General features: G+C 39.3%; 1 protein-coding gene across 1 annotated transcript in view; it reads right to left on the minus strand.

Annotated features, from left to right (window-relative positions):
* The window catches only part of LOC126359192 (protein phosphatase 1L), a 67,509-nt gene that overhangs the window by 20,076 nt on the left and 27,463 nt on the right, over nt 1-19,970 (minus strand). The window contains exon 3 of the mRNA XM_050007609.1: nt 6,549-6,679. Within this exon, the coding sequence (XP_049863566.1) occupies nt 6,549-6,679 (131 nt within the window). The remainder of the gene's footprint in view (nt 1-6,548; nt 6,680-19,970) is intronic.

Genomic DNA, 19,970 nt, shown 5'->3' on the forward strand with positions numbered 1-19,970 from the left:
ATCATGGACTATAAATACTTTGGACAAGAAAAGAATAGAAGCTTTCGCAATGTGGTGCTACAGAAGAATGCTGAAGATTAGATGGGTAGATCACATAACTAATGAGGAAGTATTGAATCGGATTGGGGAGAAGAGAAGTTTGTGGCACAACTTGACCAGAAGAAGGGATCGGTTGGTAGGACATGTTCTGAGGCATCAAGGGATCACCAATTTAGTATTGGAGGGCAGCGTGGAGGGTAAAAATCGTAGAGGGAGACCAAGAGATGACTACACTAAGCAGATTCAGAAGGATGTAGGGTGCAGTAGGTACTGGGAGATGAAGAAGCTTGCACAGGATAGAGTAGCATGGAGAGCTGCATCAAACCAGTTTCACGACTGAAGACCACAACAACAACAACACAGGTATTTAGTTGAATTTATGGCTTTTAAATTAAACTGATTTATCATGTAACCAAAGTTTAACAAATTCCTTTCAGCACTCATGCGCATGGCCTCACACTTTTCATTATTTAGAGTCAACTGCCAATTTTCGCACCATTCAGATGTTTTTTTCTAAATCATTTTTCAATTTGTATTGATCTTCTAATGACTTTATTAGTCGATAAACAACAGCGTCATCTGCAAACAACCTACGACGGCCTCTCAGATTGTCTCCCAAATTGTTTATACAGGTAAGGAACAGCAAAGGACCTATAACACTGCCTTCGGGAATGCCATAAATCATTTCTATTTTACTCGATGATTTTCCGTCAATTACTACAAACTGTGACCTCTCCGGCAGGAAATCACAAATCCAGTTACATAACTGAGATGATATTCCATAAGCACACAATTTCACTGCAAACCACTTATGTGGTACAGTGTCAAAAGCCATCCATAAATACGGAATCTATCTGAAACTCTTTGTAACAGCACTCAACATTTCATGTGAATGATGTTTTCTAAACTCATGTTGACTGTGTGTTAATAGACTTTTCTTCAAGGTAATTCATAATGTTTCAACACAATATATGTTCCAGACTCCTGCTGCATATCGACGTTAACGACATGGGCCTGTAATTTATGGATTACTCCTTCTACCTTTCTTGAATATCAGTGTGACCTGTGCAACTTTCCAGTCTTTGGGTACATATCTTTCATCGAGCACACAGTTGTATATGACTGTTAAGTCTGGAGCTAATGCAACAGCATACTCCGGAAGGAACCTAATTAGTATACAGTCTGGACCGAAGACTTGCTTTTATTACGTGATTCAAGTTACTTCACTACTCCCAGGATATTTACTTCTATATTACTCATGTTGGCAGCTGTTCTCAATTTGTATTCTGTAATACTTACTTCATCTTCTTTTGTGAAGGCATTTCGGAAAGCTGTGTTTAGTAACTCTGCTTTGGCAGCACTGTCTTTGATAGTATTTCCATTGCTATTGTGCAGAGAACGCATTGATCGTTTTTTTGCCCCTAACATACTTCACATACAACCGGAATCTCTTTGGATTTTCTGTCCGGTTTCGAGACAAAGTTTCGTTGTTGAAACTGTTGTAATCATCTCGCATTGAAGTCTGCACTAAATGAATAATGTATTAATATTGTTTAGAGTAGTAAGTTAAAGCTGAGAACTATTCATGATCCTAGAAAAAAAAACCATATTTAAAATAAAGCAAAACTCGTTTGTTGTAATAAGACTTTCGTTAGTTGCAAAAGATGGTACTTAAGGGGGGGGGGGGGGGCAAACCACATTAGGGGGTTAAAAAAAATCTGATTTTTTAAGATTATATATAACTTTAGTTTCACTATCCAAGAATATGCTGTCAAAATTTCAAAGCAAAATTTGCGTTTGTTTAAATTTTATGAGTACAGAACCGAGTGCACATCGTGTACAGGCTATAGCTACATACTATTGTATGATTTACATGGATGAAAATCCTCGACATGAGTGCTGTCCAGTGGGAGAAGACGCTGGTGTGAGTGGCAGACATGAGCAGCCCTTGGAATGGAACAGGGACCGCACCCTACTCAATTGCACCCCGACATACAGAAGGAAATTTTTCCATTACATGAAGATTTATCAAGGGATGAATTACTGGAGAGATGTTTAGGTGAACACACACAAAATTCGAATGAAAGTTTTAATTCCACTATTTGGCAATTAGCTCCTAAACACTTCCATTCCTGACTAAAAGTCGTTGAATTGGCATCATATTTAGCAGCAGGCTTATTCAATGAAGGAAATTCATCCCTTCTGATGGTCATGAATGAGGTAGGAATTGTAGTAGACACGCAAAGCTTTGATTATGCTGAACAAATAACTAACCAGCGTGTGAGCCAGCAGAATCAATGTAGTTCATTGGAATCAAAGGAAGGTCGGAAAGCTCGGAAAACACTGTTGCAAGTGCAAAACAAAGCCTACGAGGAAAAAGGATTACGATATGGTGCTGGAATTGCAGATTAATCAGTAAGCATTTTACATTATTGGTAACTTTGTTGAATTTCTAGTTACTGATAATTTATTTTTGAAATGCAATTATCTCATAATGACTTTTTTCACATTTGGGTGCAATATAATTCAAAAACTATATAACTGATCATTACAAAAATTGATAGTGTGATTCTTTATAAAATTGTGAATTACATGAACCAACTTCTGGGATGATACAATGATTTTAAGGGTATTTTTCTATGCATAATTAGAAAAAAAATGTGAAAATCAAAATAAATTGTTCCAACGCCTGCAAAACGTTTAATTTTCAATTATTTTCACCTGCATTAAGTAAGTTATTAATGTAAAATCAAAACCTTTTTGGTTTCAGATGATTAAATTGGAATGGCTACATGGCAAGCAATTTGAGAACTGTACTCACAACCTTCAGTGGATGTCACAGTGTAACTTTGTTATTTTTGGCTGAAATTATTCCAAAAAATTCACAGAAACTGTTAGAAATATGAATGAAATCATGTCAAAATCTGATTAAATTCTAATTAATTCTTCCCACAAAAAAAAAAAAAAAAAAAAAAAAAAAACCACACACAAAATCAGTGTCAAACAGCCTCATAATGTTGTTTCCCCCCTTGACCTATATAAGATGTACGAATGCAACTGTGGAAAAATAGGCCGCAAAACAAAGAAGACAACATTCAATACATATGTTTCAAATATTTAGTAAATTATTGTGTCACTGTTACACAATGTGGCTCGTAGAGCACCAAATGGTTTGTGGGATACTAGTGGTTCCTTTATATCTGTCAAAGACAGCAGGTACTGCTTTTCAAGTGGCACTTTGTTGACCTAGTGGCAGGTATTGAACTATTTTCAAAGTACATCAGGTTATTTGAATACTTGATACTGTGTGTGTCAGCAACCAAGGACTTTGTGCCTCTTGATGATTGTTGCCTTTCAGCATCTCATCTCAAGAAAATAATTTTTCTTGTTCCTCCCATACACATGGTGCAGAAGGAGGCTGAGTCTTGAGGTCGGCAATTTTCAAATAGGAAATTCAGTGGTGAACCTTATGATTTACAAGAAACACCTGTGTAACAGAAGCTGTTCAGCCTTTTCTAACAAATTTATTAGTATTACTCATCGCAGACTAGTGTGATATGATTGCAACTACACTATTCAGATTATTAATCTTTCCAGGCATTTAAACGACTTTGGTTTCCTAATAAAGATGTACACGCAGCACCAATATATCGTTTTGCAATTGTCACTGTATGAGAACTAATAAAGTGAGCTATTCTGAATACTGGTAAAAGGATCCTCTTCTTTGAAATGACATTATTTGTCAAATAATGTCCCATTCTGATTACTTATTGTTGCTTTGGGTGCTACATTTTTACAATAACAATATTCCAGTTAAAGATTAAAACTTATACAAAATAAGGTCACTTGTTTGGTGTCCAAGAAGGATGGTCTGTATGGATCTCACGCCATTCCAGAAAGTCTGCACTGACCGAAGTTCCTTGTTGTTCAAATAACACTTGGTGTTCAAACAATACAAGCTATCTCAAAGAAGTGTTTATGCAAGATAGCCTACACTGGTGCAAACTGTGACATAGATACCAGTAATGACTATTTGAGAAAGACAGGAAATACTGTAACAAAAATTTTGGAAGCATATTTGTGATGAGGACAGTCATATGCAAGCCCTAATCCCTCCAGGAAAGATTAACAAAAGCATTTGGTACAGTTCACATGATCAGGAAAGCCAAGTCAAAACTTGAAGACAACCTAGAAATGGGAGAAATGGAGTTTAGCTCGACAAACACTATGGTGAATATTGAATGGAATGACAAAAGAAATATAAATTTTGAACATGTGCGATACAGCCAAAATTATTTCAGCTGGGGAATTGGATTAGCATATTTAATTCAATGGAATGTGCTCCCAAATTACAAAATGATACAAGAAAACTCTGTTATCCATACCTTGATATATGTGTCCTAAATTTTCAAGTCCTTTACAACGTACATAAGAGAAATATTATAAAAAAAGAATGGCATCAGCAGGTCTCCAATCAGATGAGAAAAATGGCATTGTGACTTTCAGAAACGCGCTTTCCAAGTGCTGCTGAATTTTCACTAAAACAAAATCACGCAGTAAAAAAAAATATGCCAGATGCAGCAAGAATACAAAGCAATAAGAATCGCCTTAGTTCTGTAAACAAAGTGACGTTGGACAGTATGACGACCCTTATTTTTTTAAAAAAAAGTCACTAAAGAACTGAAATGTGCTTTTTTAAGTTATCCAGTTCTTGGTCAGAATAACTACATTAGAGCCAGGGAAAGTAACTACCCAGAGCAGAAGATGATGCAGTCTGTAGCACAAGAACGCACTCAAAACAGTAGGCAATTACATGCAGAGTACAAGATTACACACAACAGTGAAATTATCAAGCATCATAGTGAACAACAAACAACAGCACCAAATGTACAGAGTTTAAAAATGAATAATATTTTGTGTGTGCAATAGAGCTATAAATGAAAGTGATATTTTACTTAGTAAGTTCATAGTTCCACCAAGGCAACAGCCACAATAAGTTCAAATAATGCATCAAAATGTATGTGCCACAAAATGCCACACATTTAGAAATGAAATTAAAGGTGTACTACTATGCCTACGCTGTTGATTATTTGCACACTAGACGGTATAAAACCTGTAACTGATATTGTGATGCAACTCAGTTCTGATTATACCATACAAAAACAGTTTCACAACAACACTGTTGGGTCACAGAGTGTTAAAGAAAGTGTCTAAGAGTATACCCATAGGAGCAATGACATAACAATATTGTAAATAGAAGATTCCATTCATAAACTATAATTTTATAACTGATACTGTAGTCCTAGAGCTTAACTATCCAAAGAACATCAGAATGTCACACTACTCCAATATGTGAGGGTAAGTCAAAAAAATCTGTACAACATTTTTCTTGTTTATTACGACGCCAGTACAGCATTTACAATATATATATATCATTTTTCATCAGTCACCCAGCTTTTCACTGCACTTGGTCCATTGTTTCCAACACGTTCAGAAAAAAAGTTGTTCTACTGAGCACCAAATGACACATGCACTGCTTCCTTCACTGTTCCCTCAGAGGCGAATCAATGGGCTCTTCAATCACCTGTAAGTGGACCGAATGAACGCAAAACATCTGATAACTGACCTCTGTTACTAAGCACATCACAGTAACTGCTCCAGAACTGCCCCCTGTGTATCCAGTTAGCATCACTTTCCTGCAGATGGTTGATTCTTTAATTTCTTTTCAGCTGCAGACTTAAGTGTTTCCATTCCATTTTTTTGGCATTTGCTCTCTGGTTCAAAGAGTTGAACCCATTTTTCATCTCCAGCAATAATTGATTCATAAAACATTTCAACTTCTTCAATATGGTTGTTCAAGTAGCTGCCAACAGGTTCTCACAAGACTGAGCTGTTCTCTTTATTGAGTTGTACATTTGACCCATCTTGTACAGACATGAAAGTTGAGCCTTTTATGAATGATGTATGCTCAACCATGACTAATGTGTATTTGGTCTACAGCTTCATCAGCAGATACTTGTTGGTTATTCAAAATTAGGCTCCACACTTGCTCAATGTCGGCCATCCTGCTCTTTCCTTGTTCTTCAGACTTGTTCAGTCACTTATCAATTGTTAAATCCACTGGGAACCACTCCAACAAGGTAAAATATTGTTCTTTTATTGTGTTGAGAGTCTCATATCAATTCCAGTTCCTGGTACACTTTCAGACCGCAAAACTGATCAGATAATGCTGTTCTTCATTGATGCAAAAGGAGAGTAGCACAGCAATGTTTACTTCACAATAGCACAAAATGAACTGGAGTAACAACGTCGGAAACTGCCACAAGGAAACAGAATGGTGCCATCTAAAAGGTGGTGAGAGCATTAAGTCATGCCGCCAATTTGAAGATGATTAGAATGAAATTGCAGATATTTACTGACTTAACCTCATACTATTACGAAGACAATTTTTTTCTGTATATTACATTATCAAATTAGTAATGCCTTTCAGTATAAATACACATACGTACCTGCTGTGGTTTGTGATCAAAAGACAGTGGTATAGCATTGCCGCGACTGTCACACATCACTCCCCTTGAATCTCCAACATTTGCTACTACCAACTGATTGCCTTCCAACAAAGCAATCAGAGCGGTAGTCCCTGTACACAACAATTCACTTCAGTACGGAAAGAAAAGGAACAGGTATGGTCCAACAAACATTTTATTTTACCAAAATGACTTCTTACCACTTTGAACGCAGACAAAAGCACAAGTAATAAAATGTTTTACACAAATACATAATCATTTTAGAGATGTACACAGAACTTCAATAAACTCTTCTCAGTTTACAAGTTGCGTCACTTCGAACACAAGCTCAAGCTTCTGACAGCTATCTCCCCCATCACCATCAGGGATTGAATCACTCATAGTCAGGGACGGTATGATGTTATGATTTTATAGATGAAAAAGCAGCATCTGGAAATTTCCTGGGAGCCAAAGTGATGCACATGCGGAAGGCAAATTTGGCAGCTGTCCCTTCGGCCCTCTCCGATAAGTTCCAGACACTGCTTTTGTATCTGTGAAACCAGAACAGCTTGCCAGCCCCAACAGCCAATGATTTTAACTCCTGATGATAATGGTGGAGACAGTTACTGAAAGCTTGTGTGTTTCATTAGACGTGACACAGCTTTTAAACTGAGAAGATTTTATTGAAATATGCCACTATGAAAGACTCAGAGGATACATACATAGAAAAGTTTTGTCTAATCATTAGTTCATCCTCTTGCATGGAGAGCACTGCATCGCATAGTACTGTACTACACTGTTTAGTACACAGAGTGCACTTCACCCAGGACAACGATACCTGAATACTAATCATTTAATTCTATTAAAGCATTTTACTATTGACAGCAGCAGTTTCGGTGATGAAGATTGGTTACTTTAATTTCATTTGTAGACAGCACAGTAAGAATGATACAGGCTGTTCTAAATAATTTTTTGTTATTGGATTATGACCAGGTAATTGAAATTGGCAGTGAATACTCATCAGTGGCACTTGGTGGTTCCTAAATATGCTTTCTTCAAATATATACTGGTAAGTGAAAACTATGATTTAAGTGTTGACATGAACTGTTTCCTTGTGCACAACAGATTGACATGCAAGACAGAAGTCTAAATCTTAAGATGAATGGCACAAAAAAAAGGCAATATGGCTCCGCCTCAAATGTTATATATGCTGTGCCAATTCCAAGTACATCAATGGATACCTCAGCACAGTATGGCAAGGAAATATCTCTTAAATACTAACATGAGACTCGGTGACGAGTCCATGACAAGAGAAAATATTTTTGAAATACCTTAAGTACACTTTTCTCTATTATCTTCAGGAGTAGACAGGAGTGGGACCACATGGAGCAAGACAAGAGGAGGAGAAGAGTGACTGACAAATCAGTGCTACAAAGCAAAGGGAGACAAAGCCTAAATACCCATAAAGTATAATAAGATTTAAAAGGAATAAACAAAAGTTAGGAAAAGAAATCACTCACATGCATGTGACTCATACACAGATCTCAGAAACACTCAACAGTACAAAAATGTTACTAAATTCCAGGTAAATCTTCTGCATTCCACAAAATATTTCTTGCTCACACACTTTGGTTAATTCTTTTTACTGCACTGCGTCACCTCAGCGTTTATTACAGACTCATGGTGCCACATTTCAAGACAATAAAGAAATAAAAGCAGAAAGGAGTAACTGACTCGGCGGAGCTGTAATAGGAGAATATGTCAAATACAATTTTCTTAGGCATCAGTGTTCTGGCTGGTATAATGCAACCTGTTACAAATTCCTCTCTCACACCATTCTCTTCATTTTAGAGTGGCACTTGCACTATACATACTCAGTTATTTGTTGGATGTAATCCAATCCATTTCGGCCTCTACAGTTTTTACTCTCTGCAGGTCCCTCTAGTAGCATGGACGTTATTCCCTCATGTCTTTAACATATGTCCTATCATCCAGTCCCTTCTTGTTCTCAGCATTTTCCTTATGTTCTGTGGGGAACCTCCTCATTACTTATCTTATCGCTCCACTTAATTTTCAACATCCATCTATAGCACCACATCTCAATCACTGCCACACGGCACTGTGCTCCAAATGTAGTACATTCTCAGAAATTTATTCATCAAATTAAAATCTATTCTTGATACTAGTACACTCCTTTTGGCCAATAATGCCCTGTTTGCCTGTGCTAGTTTGCTTTTTATGTTCTATTTGCTTCACCCATCTTGTGCTATATCAAAATTTGGCAAGATTTGCTCAATGAACATATTATCTTCTAATCATTAAATCATCTACATTTATTGAAATTTCAGACATTTCTTGTACAATTTAAGTGGTAATCAACTATTAAACAACTTCTACAATAATAAGCAACAGCTTATTTAAAGACATTTAAGGTCAACTGGTTACTTTAAATCATCTTGAGCTGTATCGGCTCATTTCCTGAGCTGTTACTTGCTTACTGGCACAATCCACCACTTGGTGGCGTTTCAGTCTTCTTGTAGTTGGCTCTCTGTTTACAAGGAGTCGGAGGCTGGTTGTTGATGGGTGGGGGTGGGGCAATGAGACAGAGAAGTATGTTATGAACAGTGAGCACGCAATCATGGGGCCCGATCAGCAGTTGCTTGTCCAAGTGAGTGGACATTTGTACAGGGCCATGTTCAAGTGGATTGTTGGACTCTATGCTGTTGCGCCCGACTGGATTTGGGAGTGACCATCTGTTGATGTGGGGCGTCTTGATGATGCTGATTTTCTCTAGTAGCCCTACCTTATTTTTGGGGAAGGCACTTCCATTTAAGGATTTTGGCACATGTGCTCCTGTGTTTAACTTGCTCCCATTAGGCTAGTTTGCCCACTTTCCTTCGTCACTCTGTACCACTTGTTGAGTGATCCTTGTGAGTATTGCTTGGGTGTGAAATCTTGTTGTAATATGTTCTAGGGCATCACACATACTACTGACCACTGACGACGTATATTGACCCTGACCCTTGAGGTGACAATGCCTGACTTGCGTATGAATTGTAAATTGGGCATGGTCATGGTGAGCAAAAGCCAGTGGCCTGATGAATGTTGGCTTGTTTTCTGTACTCATGTTGGAAGGTCTCGTTGAGAGCCAGCACTTTTCTTAAAAGAAGGAATTTATTGTTTATTATTGTCTATTTTATTACTACTGTGATCTCGTGTTTAGGTATAAGTGCTCAAGCATTTCTTGCTACTTCTTAAGTTCACAGGTCTTGTGAACAGTTGGCTACTAAATCAAATTGTTATGTTTGGTCATTACTGTTAAATGATTAACTGGTTAATCACCTTTGTTCTAGTTGTGCAGTCACTGTAACACTTAGATTTTGGTTAGTCTCCGGGATGGGTTTTGCGTTTGGTATTCTTGTGTTCGGTCTTGAGAATTATCATACTTTTGATGCTCAGTCCTGGATGAATTATATGCCTGTTTGTTTGCCATCTGCTTCCCAAGCTGTTTGTAGTGTTGCAACCGTTGGCCCCAGCTTGTAATCCACTACCCACTGATTCATCAGGTGTGGCTAGTCCTCATCAGCTGTGTGCTTTTGTGCAGTGTGTGTTCTGCCTCCTATTTTGCAGTAGGTACTTGCTACGTCACCTTTCTATAAGTTAAGTGCTTAATCTTTATGGCATTTGGACTCAAGTTTAAATCAAAGTGTCTGCTGCCCTAAGCCACCCCAGCCAAGCCTTGGCTCCACCAGCCTTGATTTAAAGATCTTTCAATCCTTTAATTGTAGATTGCTGAATCTGTAAATTTTCAAATCTTTGTTACCTTTCTGTTCCAAAATTGCTCATGAGCAAAGGGCACTCCAGATCCTTTTATTGTAGCCCTGAACCTGTAAATTTTAAAATATTGTTGCCTTTCCTGTTTGCAAAACTGCTTACGGCAAAGACACTCTCCAGATTCATAAAATGCTGAAATTTTGTATCTTAAAAATTTTTGTAACTGTTCCTGTTTGAGAAAGCGGTAATGCCCAAATGACTTCAAATTGTCAAATGCTGAACTTGGAAAATTTTGAATATTGTTACCTTCCTATTTGAAAGGTTCCTAATGTCTTAGGACTCCCCCACTTCTGTTTCTAAATTGCTAGCATCTTCAAGTTATTTTTAATTGTAATCCTGAACTTTTAATTTGTTTTCTAAATAAGGACCGCCTTCCTTGTTTGAAGTTTACTATCTACTGAGTGGTTCTGAAATTGTTATGGTAATGCTCTTTCCATAATCTGCCTGGTCGAAATTTTATGAGTGCGCAAAGGGCTCTTGAGTTGTATTTTTATGACTGTTGGACTTGTTATTATAAAGAGGCATTACTTGTCCTATTAAAAAAAACTGCAACTCCTAAAAGAGGTATTTAAACCACCTTGTGTAACTTGTGATAACTTGCCTTAAACTTCCTATCCTGTGAAGATTTCAGTATATCTTGTCAAATAAAGGTCACCAACTATTGTAAAGCAACAAATGGCATTCCATAAACTCAACCTGCATCTTCTTCCCACCGGTTAAGTTATTGTTGTATCCTGGGGCATCCGCTGAGATCTCCCATCTCTTCACAAATTAATCAAGTCAAACACACAGACCTGTACAGCAGACGTATGTTCAATAACTCACAAAGAAGTAAAATATTTCAAATTAAATTTTTTAAGCAGAATTATGTGGAAACTTAGCTACAGACCAACAAGAAAAACAATGACCATCTACATCTACATCACTGGTTTGCATTTAATACTTAAGTGTCTGGTAGAGTGTTCTTCAAACCACCTTCACACTATTTTTCTACCGTACCACGCATCTTAACAGCATGTGGGAAAAATGAACACTTAAATCTTTCTGTACAAGCTCTGATTTCTCTTATTTTATTATGATAATCATTTCTCTCTATGTAGGGTGGTGACAGTTAAAACATTTTCACATTCATTCACATTCACAGAAGAAATCTGGTAACCGAAATTTCATGGAAAGATCTCTCTACAACGAAAAATGCCTTTATTTATTTATTTATTAATAAATCCCACTCCAACTCGCTCATCATATCCGTGACACTCTCTCCCCTATTTCACAATAGCACAAAATAAACTAGTGTCCTCTGGACTTTTTTGATGTCCTCCATCAATCCTATCTGATAAGGACCTCATACCACAAAGCAGTACTCTAGCAGAGGAGGGAGAGGTGTAGTGTAGGCAGTCTCTTTAGAAAACTTGTTGAATCTTCTAAGTGTTCTGCCTATAAATGGAGCATTGGGTTTGCCTTCGCCACAACATTATCTATGTGATTGATCCAATATAAGCTGTACATAATTGTAATTCCTATGTATTTAGTCGTATGGTTTAGCATGTAACTGAAATTTAACGGCTCTCTTTTTGTACTCATGTGGATGACTCCGCATTTTTCCTTATTAGGAAGCAAAGCACTCAGCAGTTTGGTCCCATAGGAACTTACCACAAATTTCCAAAGAAATTTTCCTTATTCAGAGAGAGACAACTGCCACTTTTTGTACATAGAGGTATCATGTCCAAGTCATTTTGCAACTGATTTTGATGTTCTGACAACTTTACAAGAGGCTAAATGACAGTATCATCTGAATCGGTAACACTCCCTTGGGAACACTCGATAACACTTCTGTTCTAATCAGTGCTTTTCATCAATTACTATGTACTGTGACTTCCTGACAGGAAATCATGAATCCAGTCAAACAACTGAAGCAATACTCTGTAGGCACCAAATTTGGTTAGGTGTATCTTGTGAGGAACAATGTCAAAAACGTTCTGGAAATTTACAAATATGGAATCAATTTGAGATCCCCTGTTGATAGCACCCATTACTTCGTCCAAATAAAGAGCTAGTTATGATTCGCACGAAATATATTTTCTGAAACCATGCTGACTATGTATCAATACACCATTACCTTCAAGGTATTTCATAGTGTTCGAACATAGTGTATGTTCCAAAATCCTAATGAAAATTGATGTCACTTATATGGGTCCAAATTCACAAGATTACTCCTATCTCCTTTCTTGAATACTGGTTTGACCTGTGCAGCTTTCCAGTCTTTTGCTATGGATCTTTTGTTGCGTGAGTGGTCAAATATGATTGCTAAGTCTGGGGCTGTTGTATCAGTATACTCAGAAAGAAAGCTAACTGGTATGCAATCTGGACCAGAAGACTTACTCTTATTAAGTGCTTTAAGCTGATTCGCTACACCAAAGATATCGATTTCTAAGATAGTCATGTAAGCTCTTGTTCTTGATTCTAATTCTGGAATATTCACTTTATATTCTTTGGTGAAGGAATTTCAGAAAAATGTGTGTGTGTGTGTGTGTGTGTGTGTGTGTGTGTGTGTGTGTGTGTGTGTGTAAGGGGGGGGGGGGGGGGTAAGGTTATCAGTGCCCTTATGAACTTAGTAAAAACAGATGTGGTTAAAGCACTGGAAATGTGAGAAAAGATTTAAAAGCCTATCTGAGATAAAATCGCATTCACTCTCACCCATGATCACTTGCACAATCATACTAGCTCACAGAAAGGAAGATGGTTTTTAAAGTGTTCATATGTTCTAAAATCATCAAGTAAAACCAAGGACAACAATAGGAAACTAAAATACACATATAATCACAGTAAACTTACAAAGAACATGGATGAACCAGCCATCCCGGTAACACATTTAAAACATTGCCCTAAAATTTTAGGGGACAAGTTGAACAATTCGCAAAATTTGAAATCATAGCACATTCTTTTGATTGTCAGCTAAAATAGAGGGCAATCTAAATGATTAATGGAAAATCTCATATAAAGATGTGAAACAAATACTAACAAACTATGCCTCCATCTTTGCTACCCTCCCTGTTTACCTTTCCCCTGTTGCTTCATAACCTGGGTTGCGAGTAACTGAATCCACTTTCCCTTCTTCCCCTTTTTCCCCTCTCTCCTCCCTGACAAAGGAACAAAGTTCCAAAATCTAGGAACATAAATTTTCTGTTCTGTTTTGTGTATCTATTGGCTATACTGAGCTGAGGTAAGTACTGGACAGCCCCTTTGTTAAAATAAACGGCAAGTTTGTCAGCAAATGAGCTGCCACCTTTTAATCTGAAAATAAAATGCAGTGTAGTAAAATGTGGTACACTGTGATATTTTCATCACAAGTATCTCACACTGGAGGGTCAACTGGCTGGACAAAGAAACCTTGCACCACAGAGCAATGGCCTATGAAAAGATGAGTAAGGAGGGCCTCATTCCACCTGTGTGGCTGGAAGGAGGTATGCCATGGTCGCATTGTAGACTTTACTAGACTCCGCTTATTGTCTGTAACTTCCGGTCAATCTTCTTCCCATCAATGCATGACTCTGTGCCTCAACAGGTGAGAGCATGCAGGAGGTTAGTACACTGAACTAACTGAGAATTATGACTTATCTCCTTGGCTGCTACACTTGCCCTTTCATTTCCTGCAGTACCAATGTGCCATGGCACCCAGCAGAAGACACTTCCTTCCCCAGGTTTTGTAGTTCAAGGAAGTTGTCCTGGACATTCTTGACTACTTTATCTGCTTCGTACAAATGTTGTAGAAAGTGAAGAGCACTCAGAGCATCAGGACAGACAAGGAATTTAGAAACTGAAACATTTCTCCTCAGCTCCAGAGCCTGCAAGACTGCATATCATTGCATGTCAAAGATAATAAGGTCTTGAGGCAATGGGATCTTGAAGACACAATCAGGAGAAAACAACAGAGCAACTAACAGATCCATCCATAAATACTACTATTGGGTAGTGATGCTCAGATAAAATGTCACAAAACTATCTATTAAAAACATATGCAAGAGTGCAATCTGTCCTGCACTGCACTGTATCTAAAATCACTCTGGGCCTCTTCAGTAACCAAGGTGGCAGGTGGTTAAAAATGTAGGTTTTGGACTGTATTTGCTCCCACATCAACTGACTCCAGTATGTGCTGCACACAGAGCCCAAATGACTTTGTAGCTCGTGTATGACTGGAGAAATGGTGTTCTAGAGATGGACGAGCAACAGTATGGTGTGTACGTGAATTCAGAGCAGCGAGGAACTTACATGCCTGATGCACCACGAGGAGCTGCCACCAGACAGTGAAAGGCATTTCCCCAGCTTAAGTACAGAGAGTGGAAACAGGGCTGGTCCTGTAAGCACCTGTGAGCAGTCTAATCCTCTCATGACGAATAGCTCCAGTAATCTTCAGATAACAGGGCCTCACATACCTAAATACCATGCCCCAGTCCAGCCATGATCGCACAAAAGTACCATAAAACTGGAGCAGATGCATTCTGTCCACTCCCCAAGACCTGTGGCTACAACACTTCAAGATGTTCAGTGACTTCTGTCTTCTGGCTTTCAGTTCTTTCAGGTATGATAATCACAACAATTTGGAGTCAAAAATAAGGCCTAGAAACCTCACTGAGTCTATAAAATGAGAATGGTGTCCCTCATATGCAAATCAGGTAAATTAACAATATGACAAAAATGATTACAATGAACACATACAAGTTTTTCTTCAGAAAACTGAAAACCCATCTTAGAAGCTCAGTCCTCTAACCTCTGCACTGTAAGTTGCAACTGATGAAGTGTAGTGACAACACTGGAGGTGGAACAAAAAAACTGCACAATCGTTCACAAATACAGAGAACTGAACAGAGCTCTTCACCGTAGATGTGGTACTGTTTATGGCTATGACAAGAAGAGCGACACTTAACACACTGCCCTGTGGAACACCATTCTCCTGCTCAAAACGATCCGACACCATGTCAACAACTTAGGACTAAAAAAGGGAAGGACCATAAGAAGATGGAGATATGGCCATAAAATCCCCATTGGTGGAGCTGCTCTAGAATAATGTGTCTCCAAGTACTGTCATACGCTTTTCTGATGCCGAAGATCATACTGATGGTTATGTAGCCTGATACATAGCTGCCTGTAGCAGGGTCAGGTTGTTGGCAGTGGACTGAAACCTCCTGAACACACACAGAGCTATGAAGGAGTTGCTTGGTCTCTAACATTCAGATGAGATGATGGTTAACCATTCACTGTATGGTCTTTCCTACTCAGCTCATTAAGGTGATGTTCCAGTAACTACTGTGATAAATTCAGTCCTTTCTTGGTTTGTGGAAAGGTATCAAAATGGCCTCTCTCCACTAGCTGGGAATGTGAGCTTTCTGCCAACAAATTAAAACATTCAAGGAGTATTTCCTTTGAAACTGCCTGCAGTTGTTGAAGTGTGCTGGATTTGATTGTGACCGGTTGCAGTATCGAGAGACTGAGGCAGTGCCGTATGCAATTCCTTGTGAATAAAGGGCAGTTGTAAGACTCAGAATTGTTGTATTTGAAGTCCAACTGGATCCTCTCTACAGTCGCATGGTAGCAGCAGAATGCCAGTTCTTGGTTGGTATTTGTTGTAGTCGTTGCAAATGCTCTGCTGTTATCTGAGTGATGTATCTGGGCATCATTTGGAGACAACCTTCTTTCAGCACTGCTGCTACTGGTAAGAGGGGCATTTGAAAAGTCCATATAAAGTCCGAGATATCGCACTACCGGTGCGAATCAAGGTCATGTTTAGTTATTTAGCACCTTTGGAAATAATGCACACCAAATTTCAGCCATATTGGTCTATTTCTTTGTGTTTGGCATTTGTGTGAATCAAGGAAGTCTAGTGATTGTCAAAAAATGGACGAAAACAAATTTCGAGTGGTGATTAAACATTACTTTATGAAAGGCATAACGACTCAGGAGATTAAACACAAGCTTGGTAAACATTATGGTGACTCTGCACCTTTGATTAGAACAGTTTATAAGTGGTTTCAAAATTTTTGGAATGGCCATAAGGGCACAAGTGATGTGGAACGTTCTGGCCTCCCTGTGGAGGTTACGACTCCAGAAATCATTGATAAATCCATAATATGGTGATGGATGACAGAAGAGTTAAGGTGCATGAGATTGCTAATGCTGTGGGCATCTCAAATGAACGGGTACTTTATATTTTGTATTACTGGAAAGCTATCTGCAAGATGGGTTCCGCGATTGCTCACGCCTGATCAAAAACAGAATCGTGTGACGTGTTGCAAGGATGGTTTGCAGCTGTTCAGGAAGAATCCGCAGGACTTTAAGCATCGTTTCGTCACTATGGATGAAACATGGATACATTACTATACTCCTGAAAACAAAGAACAATCTAAACAATGGGTTAGCAAGGGAGAATCTACACCAAAAAAGGCGAAGACCATTATTTCGGTCGGAAAGGTTATGGCGATTGTCTCTTGGGATTCGCAAGAGAATCCTCATCAACTATCTGGAAAAGGGTAAAACTATTGCAGGTGCATATTATTCATCGTTATTGGACCATTCGAAAACCGAGTTACAAGAAAAACACTGGCGTTTGGACTTCAAAAAGTCCTTTTCCATCACAACACTGCACCAGCACACACCTTGGCAGCTGTGGTCATGAAATTAATGGAAATAGGATTCCTACTCATATCACATCCTCCCTATTTTCCAGACTTGCCTCCCTCAGACTACTATTTGTTCCCAAATTTGAAGAAAAGGCCAGCAGGACAAAGATTTTATTCAAACGAGGAGGTGATTGCAGCAACTAATAGCTATTTTGCAGACTTGGACAATTCCTATTATTCGGAAGGGATCAATAAATTAGAACAGCTTTGGATGATGTGTGTAAGTCTAAAAGGAGACTACGTTGAAGAATAAAAAAGGTTTATCCTAAACAAGTAAGTAGTTTTTATTTTTGCACGGACTTTTCAAATGCCCCTGATGACGTCCCATACTATTGTAGAAAAAGTGGAATGGTTGATAAGAGTACAGGAACGCTTTTCATGACTTTTATTGCTTTCCTTAATAACACGTTGAGCTTGGCTCTTGTGACTCTAAAGGATGCAAGACAGTCTACTGTTAGGCAGCATTTAAACTGTCATTGTGCCGCACTCCTGACCCAGATTGCTGAGAAGCATTCATTGGTCCACCGAGATACAGATTGCCTCCTCAGATGATCTGAGGACTTTAGGATGGATAAATCTGCGGCATGACAGGTCACTCTTATGATGTGGCCCATCCACTGGACACTGCCTCAGTGTTCGCAGCCAGCTGGCTGAGCAATGTCCAGTTAGTTCCACTGACCACCCATTTTGGTGACTTCCTGTGTAGTAATACTCCATATGGTTGGGGAATTAACAGTGGGAAGTGGTCACTGAAATGAAAGTCGTCAGTTGCTTTCCACTCAGCAGAATCTGCAGGTGCTGGAAAGCAGCAAGAGAGGTGTACAGGCGAGGATGACCTTGTAGCCACTGAGAAATGAGTAGGATTGCACATTTTGAAAATGCACAGTTCCTAAAACAGCTCTCCAAAACCTTCCCCAGGGCGAGTTGAGTCTGAGCTCAATAACACACTACAGACAATAAAAATTCATCAAGCAGAAAAATAGGTTGGGACGGGAGGGGGGGGGGGGGAGGGAAGCAGTTTTTCTATAAGACCTGTGACAGCTTCAGAGTTTATTGCATCTCGTGAAGGTAAATACAGTGAGCAAACAGTGATCCTCTGACACATACGAATTTCAATTGCAACTGCTTGCACATCAGTAGCCAGGGGGAAAGTAGAAGAGAGGTGGGAATTACTGACAAATGCAGCACCCCCTCCCTTGGCTCTTCCCCGAGTGAGATCATCCTTGTGATGGAGATATAGCCCCATAGTAACGAGTGCATCAGACACTTTAAAATTCATTTCCTGCAAACTCAAGTACAGGGGGTGTTCCTGTGCTAGGAGTTTCAGTTCCTCCACATGTCTCCTGAACCGATTAATGTTACACTGTAGTATGAGAGCTTTTTGCTGGCAAGTAGAGCCCACAATAGGTGCAGGCTCGGTACTGGTGAGATAAATGCTCTCCGCCAACAACAAGGTCCGTCAGCTTGAAAGACAAACAATAGGAGACGTCAGGTAGAAAGAAGTTAATATTGTTGGACTGTTTACTTTCCATCTTAGTCAGTGACTGGTGTTTTGCCTTTTATTTTTTGGCCGGGGAGGTTTTGGAGCCACAACTGCGGCAGTAGTAGTGGCACCACGGGATGGTGGATCAGACTGAACCTTTGGAGGGGCAGGGAGCTCAGCGACATTTGCAGCCACACCCTTTCTGATATCTGATATTCTTCGAAGTAACTGCAGCAGCACAAGTGCACTGACATAGGTAGGTACCATTGCTGACACTAGCAACCTCTGTTTGTGTAACAGCATTGCTTTTCTAAACAGGTTTTTGAAGAGCTGAAATAAATGAGAGAGCTATCACAGGGGAGGGGGGGGGGGGGGGGGGGCATGACTTTATACATCTTTTTCGCCTCAACATACAAGATGCACTTTGTAGTTTTAAGCTCTTGTATCTTCTGTTCTTCAAGATATACACTGCAGCCCCTACTCCACACAGGGTCATCTCCAGAGAAATTCACACATTTCAAAGCAGATGAACGAACAACTCCTTCGTGTGTGGCCTTACTACAGTTGCCACAAGTGGCTTTTCACTTACGGCCTAAAGTGGTGGGTTTGGGACACAGGGCCTCATGTGTAAGTGAAGCAAACCTGCCTTGGCATGATCTAGGAGTTTTGTGCTACTGAACATAAAGATGGAGGAGTTGGATATTACCAGATCCCCATCCATCCTCTTCATGATATCTTGGGCCCATGCGTCTTCCAATTCTGCTTTGGGAATGTTCACTAGATCTCTGCAAGTAACAACTCATTTGCTGCAATTCAAGGTAGTGTGTAACTCAGTTTCAATGGCATACTCCTCAAGGCTTTTCACTTTCTGCAGGTTTGTCACTTGTTGGGAACTAGAGGCTTTGACCAACTGTGTCCCACTGCGTGACCACTTAACAGATTTTAATTTACCTGCTATACCCTCTTAACCCTTCTGAATATAGAAAGGGGAGACTTCCTAAAACTTCTCTCTTTTTGTTTTAACTCTAAAAAACACATTCTGACCCACAGCATGCAATCTGTTACTAAAACCTGAAGTACTCAGAATCTGGAGGACTCATTACACAAGGCCTCTGGAGAGACTGTGTGCCGATACCTACCAGTGACCCATCCATTTCACTGGACGGTAGAGAGAAAATTTCGAGGGTTCCATCTTGGTCCTACAAACAACTAGGAAAATTAGTCCAGTCGGACTGAACCCGGTTTGCTTGAGCAACCCCTATACAATGAAGGTGCAGCAGATTCCCCAATGGTTGCCCACTAACAAACGTTTCACCTAAACAACCATGCATCTCATTCCACCACTGCACCGTATAGTTGTTGCTAAAGCATGCCCAGAGCTTACTTTGACAGAGGACTGGCAATGCTTACTAGTCTCAGCTCAGTAACCCTAGG

The sequence above is a fragment of the Schistocerca gregaria genome, chromosome 1, assembly GCF_023897955.1.
Source record: "Schistocerca gregaria isolate iqSchGreg1 chromosome 1, iqSchGreg1.2, whole genome shotgun sequence".
In the NCBI taxonomy this organism is placed as follows: domain Eukaryota; kingdom Metazoa; phylum Arthropoda; class Insecta; order Orthoptera; family Acrididae; genus Schistocerca; species Schistocerca gregaria.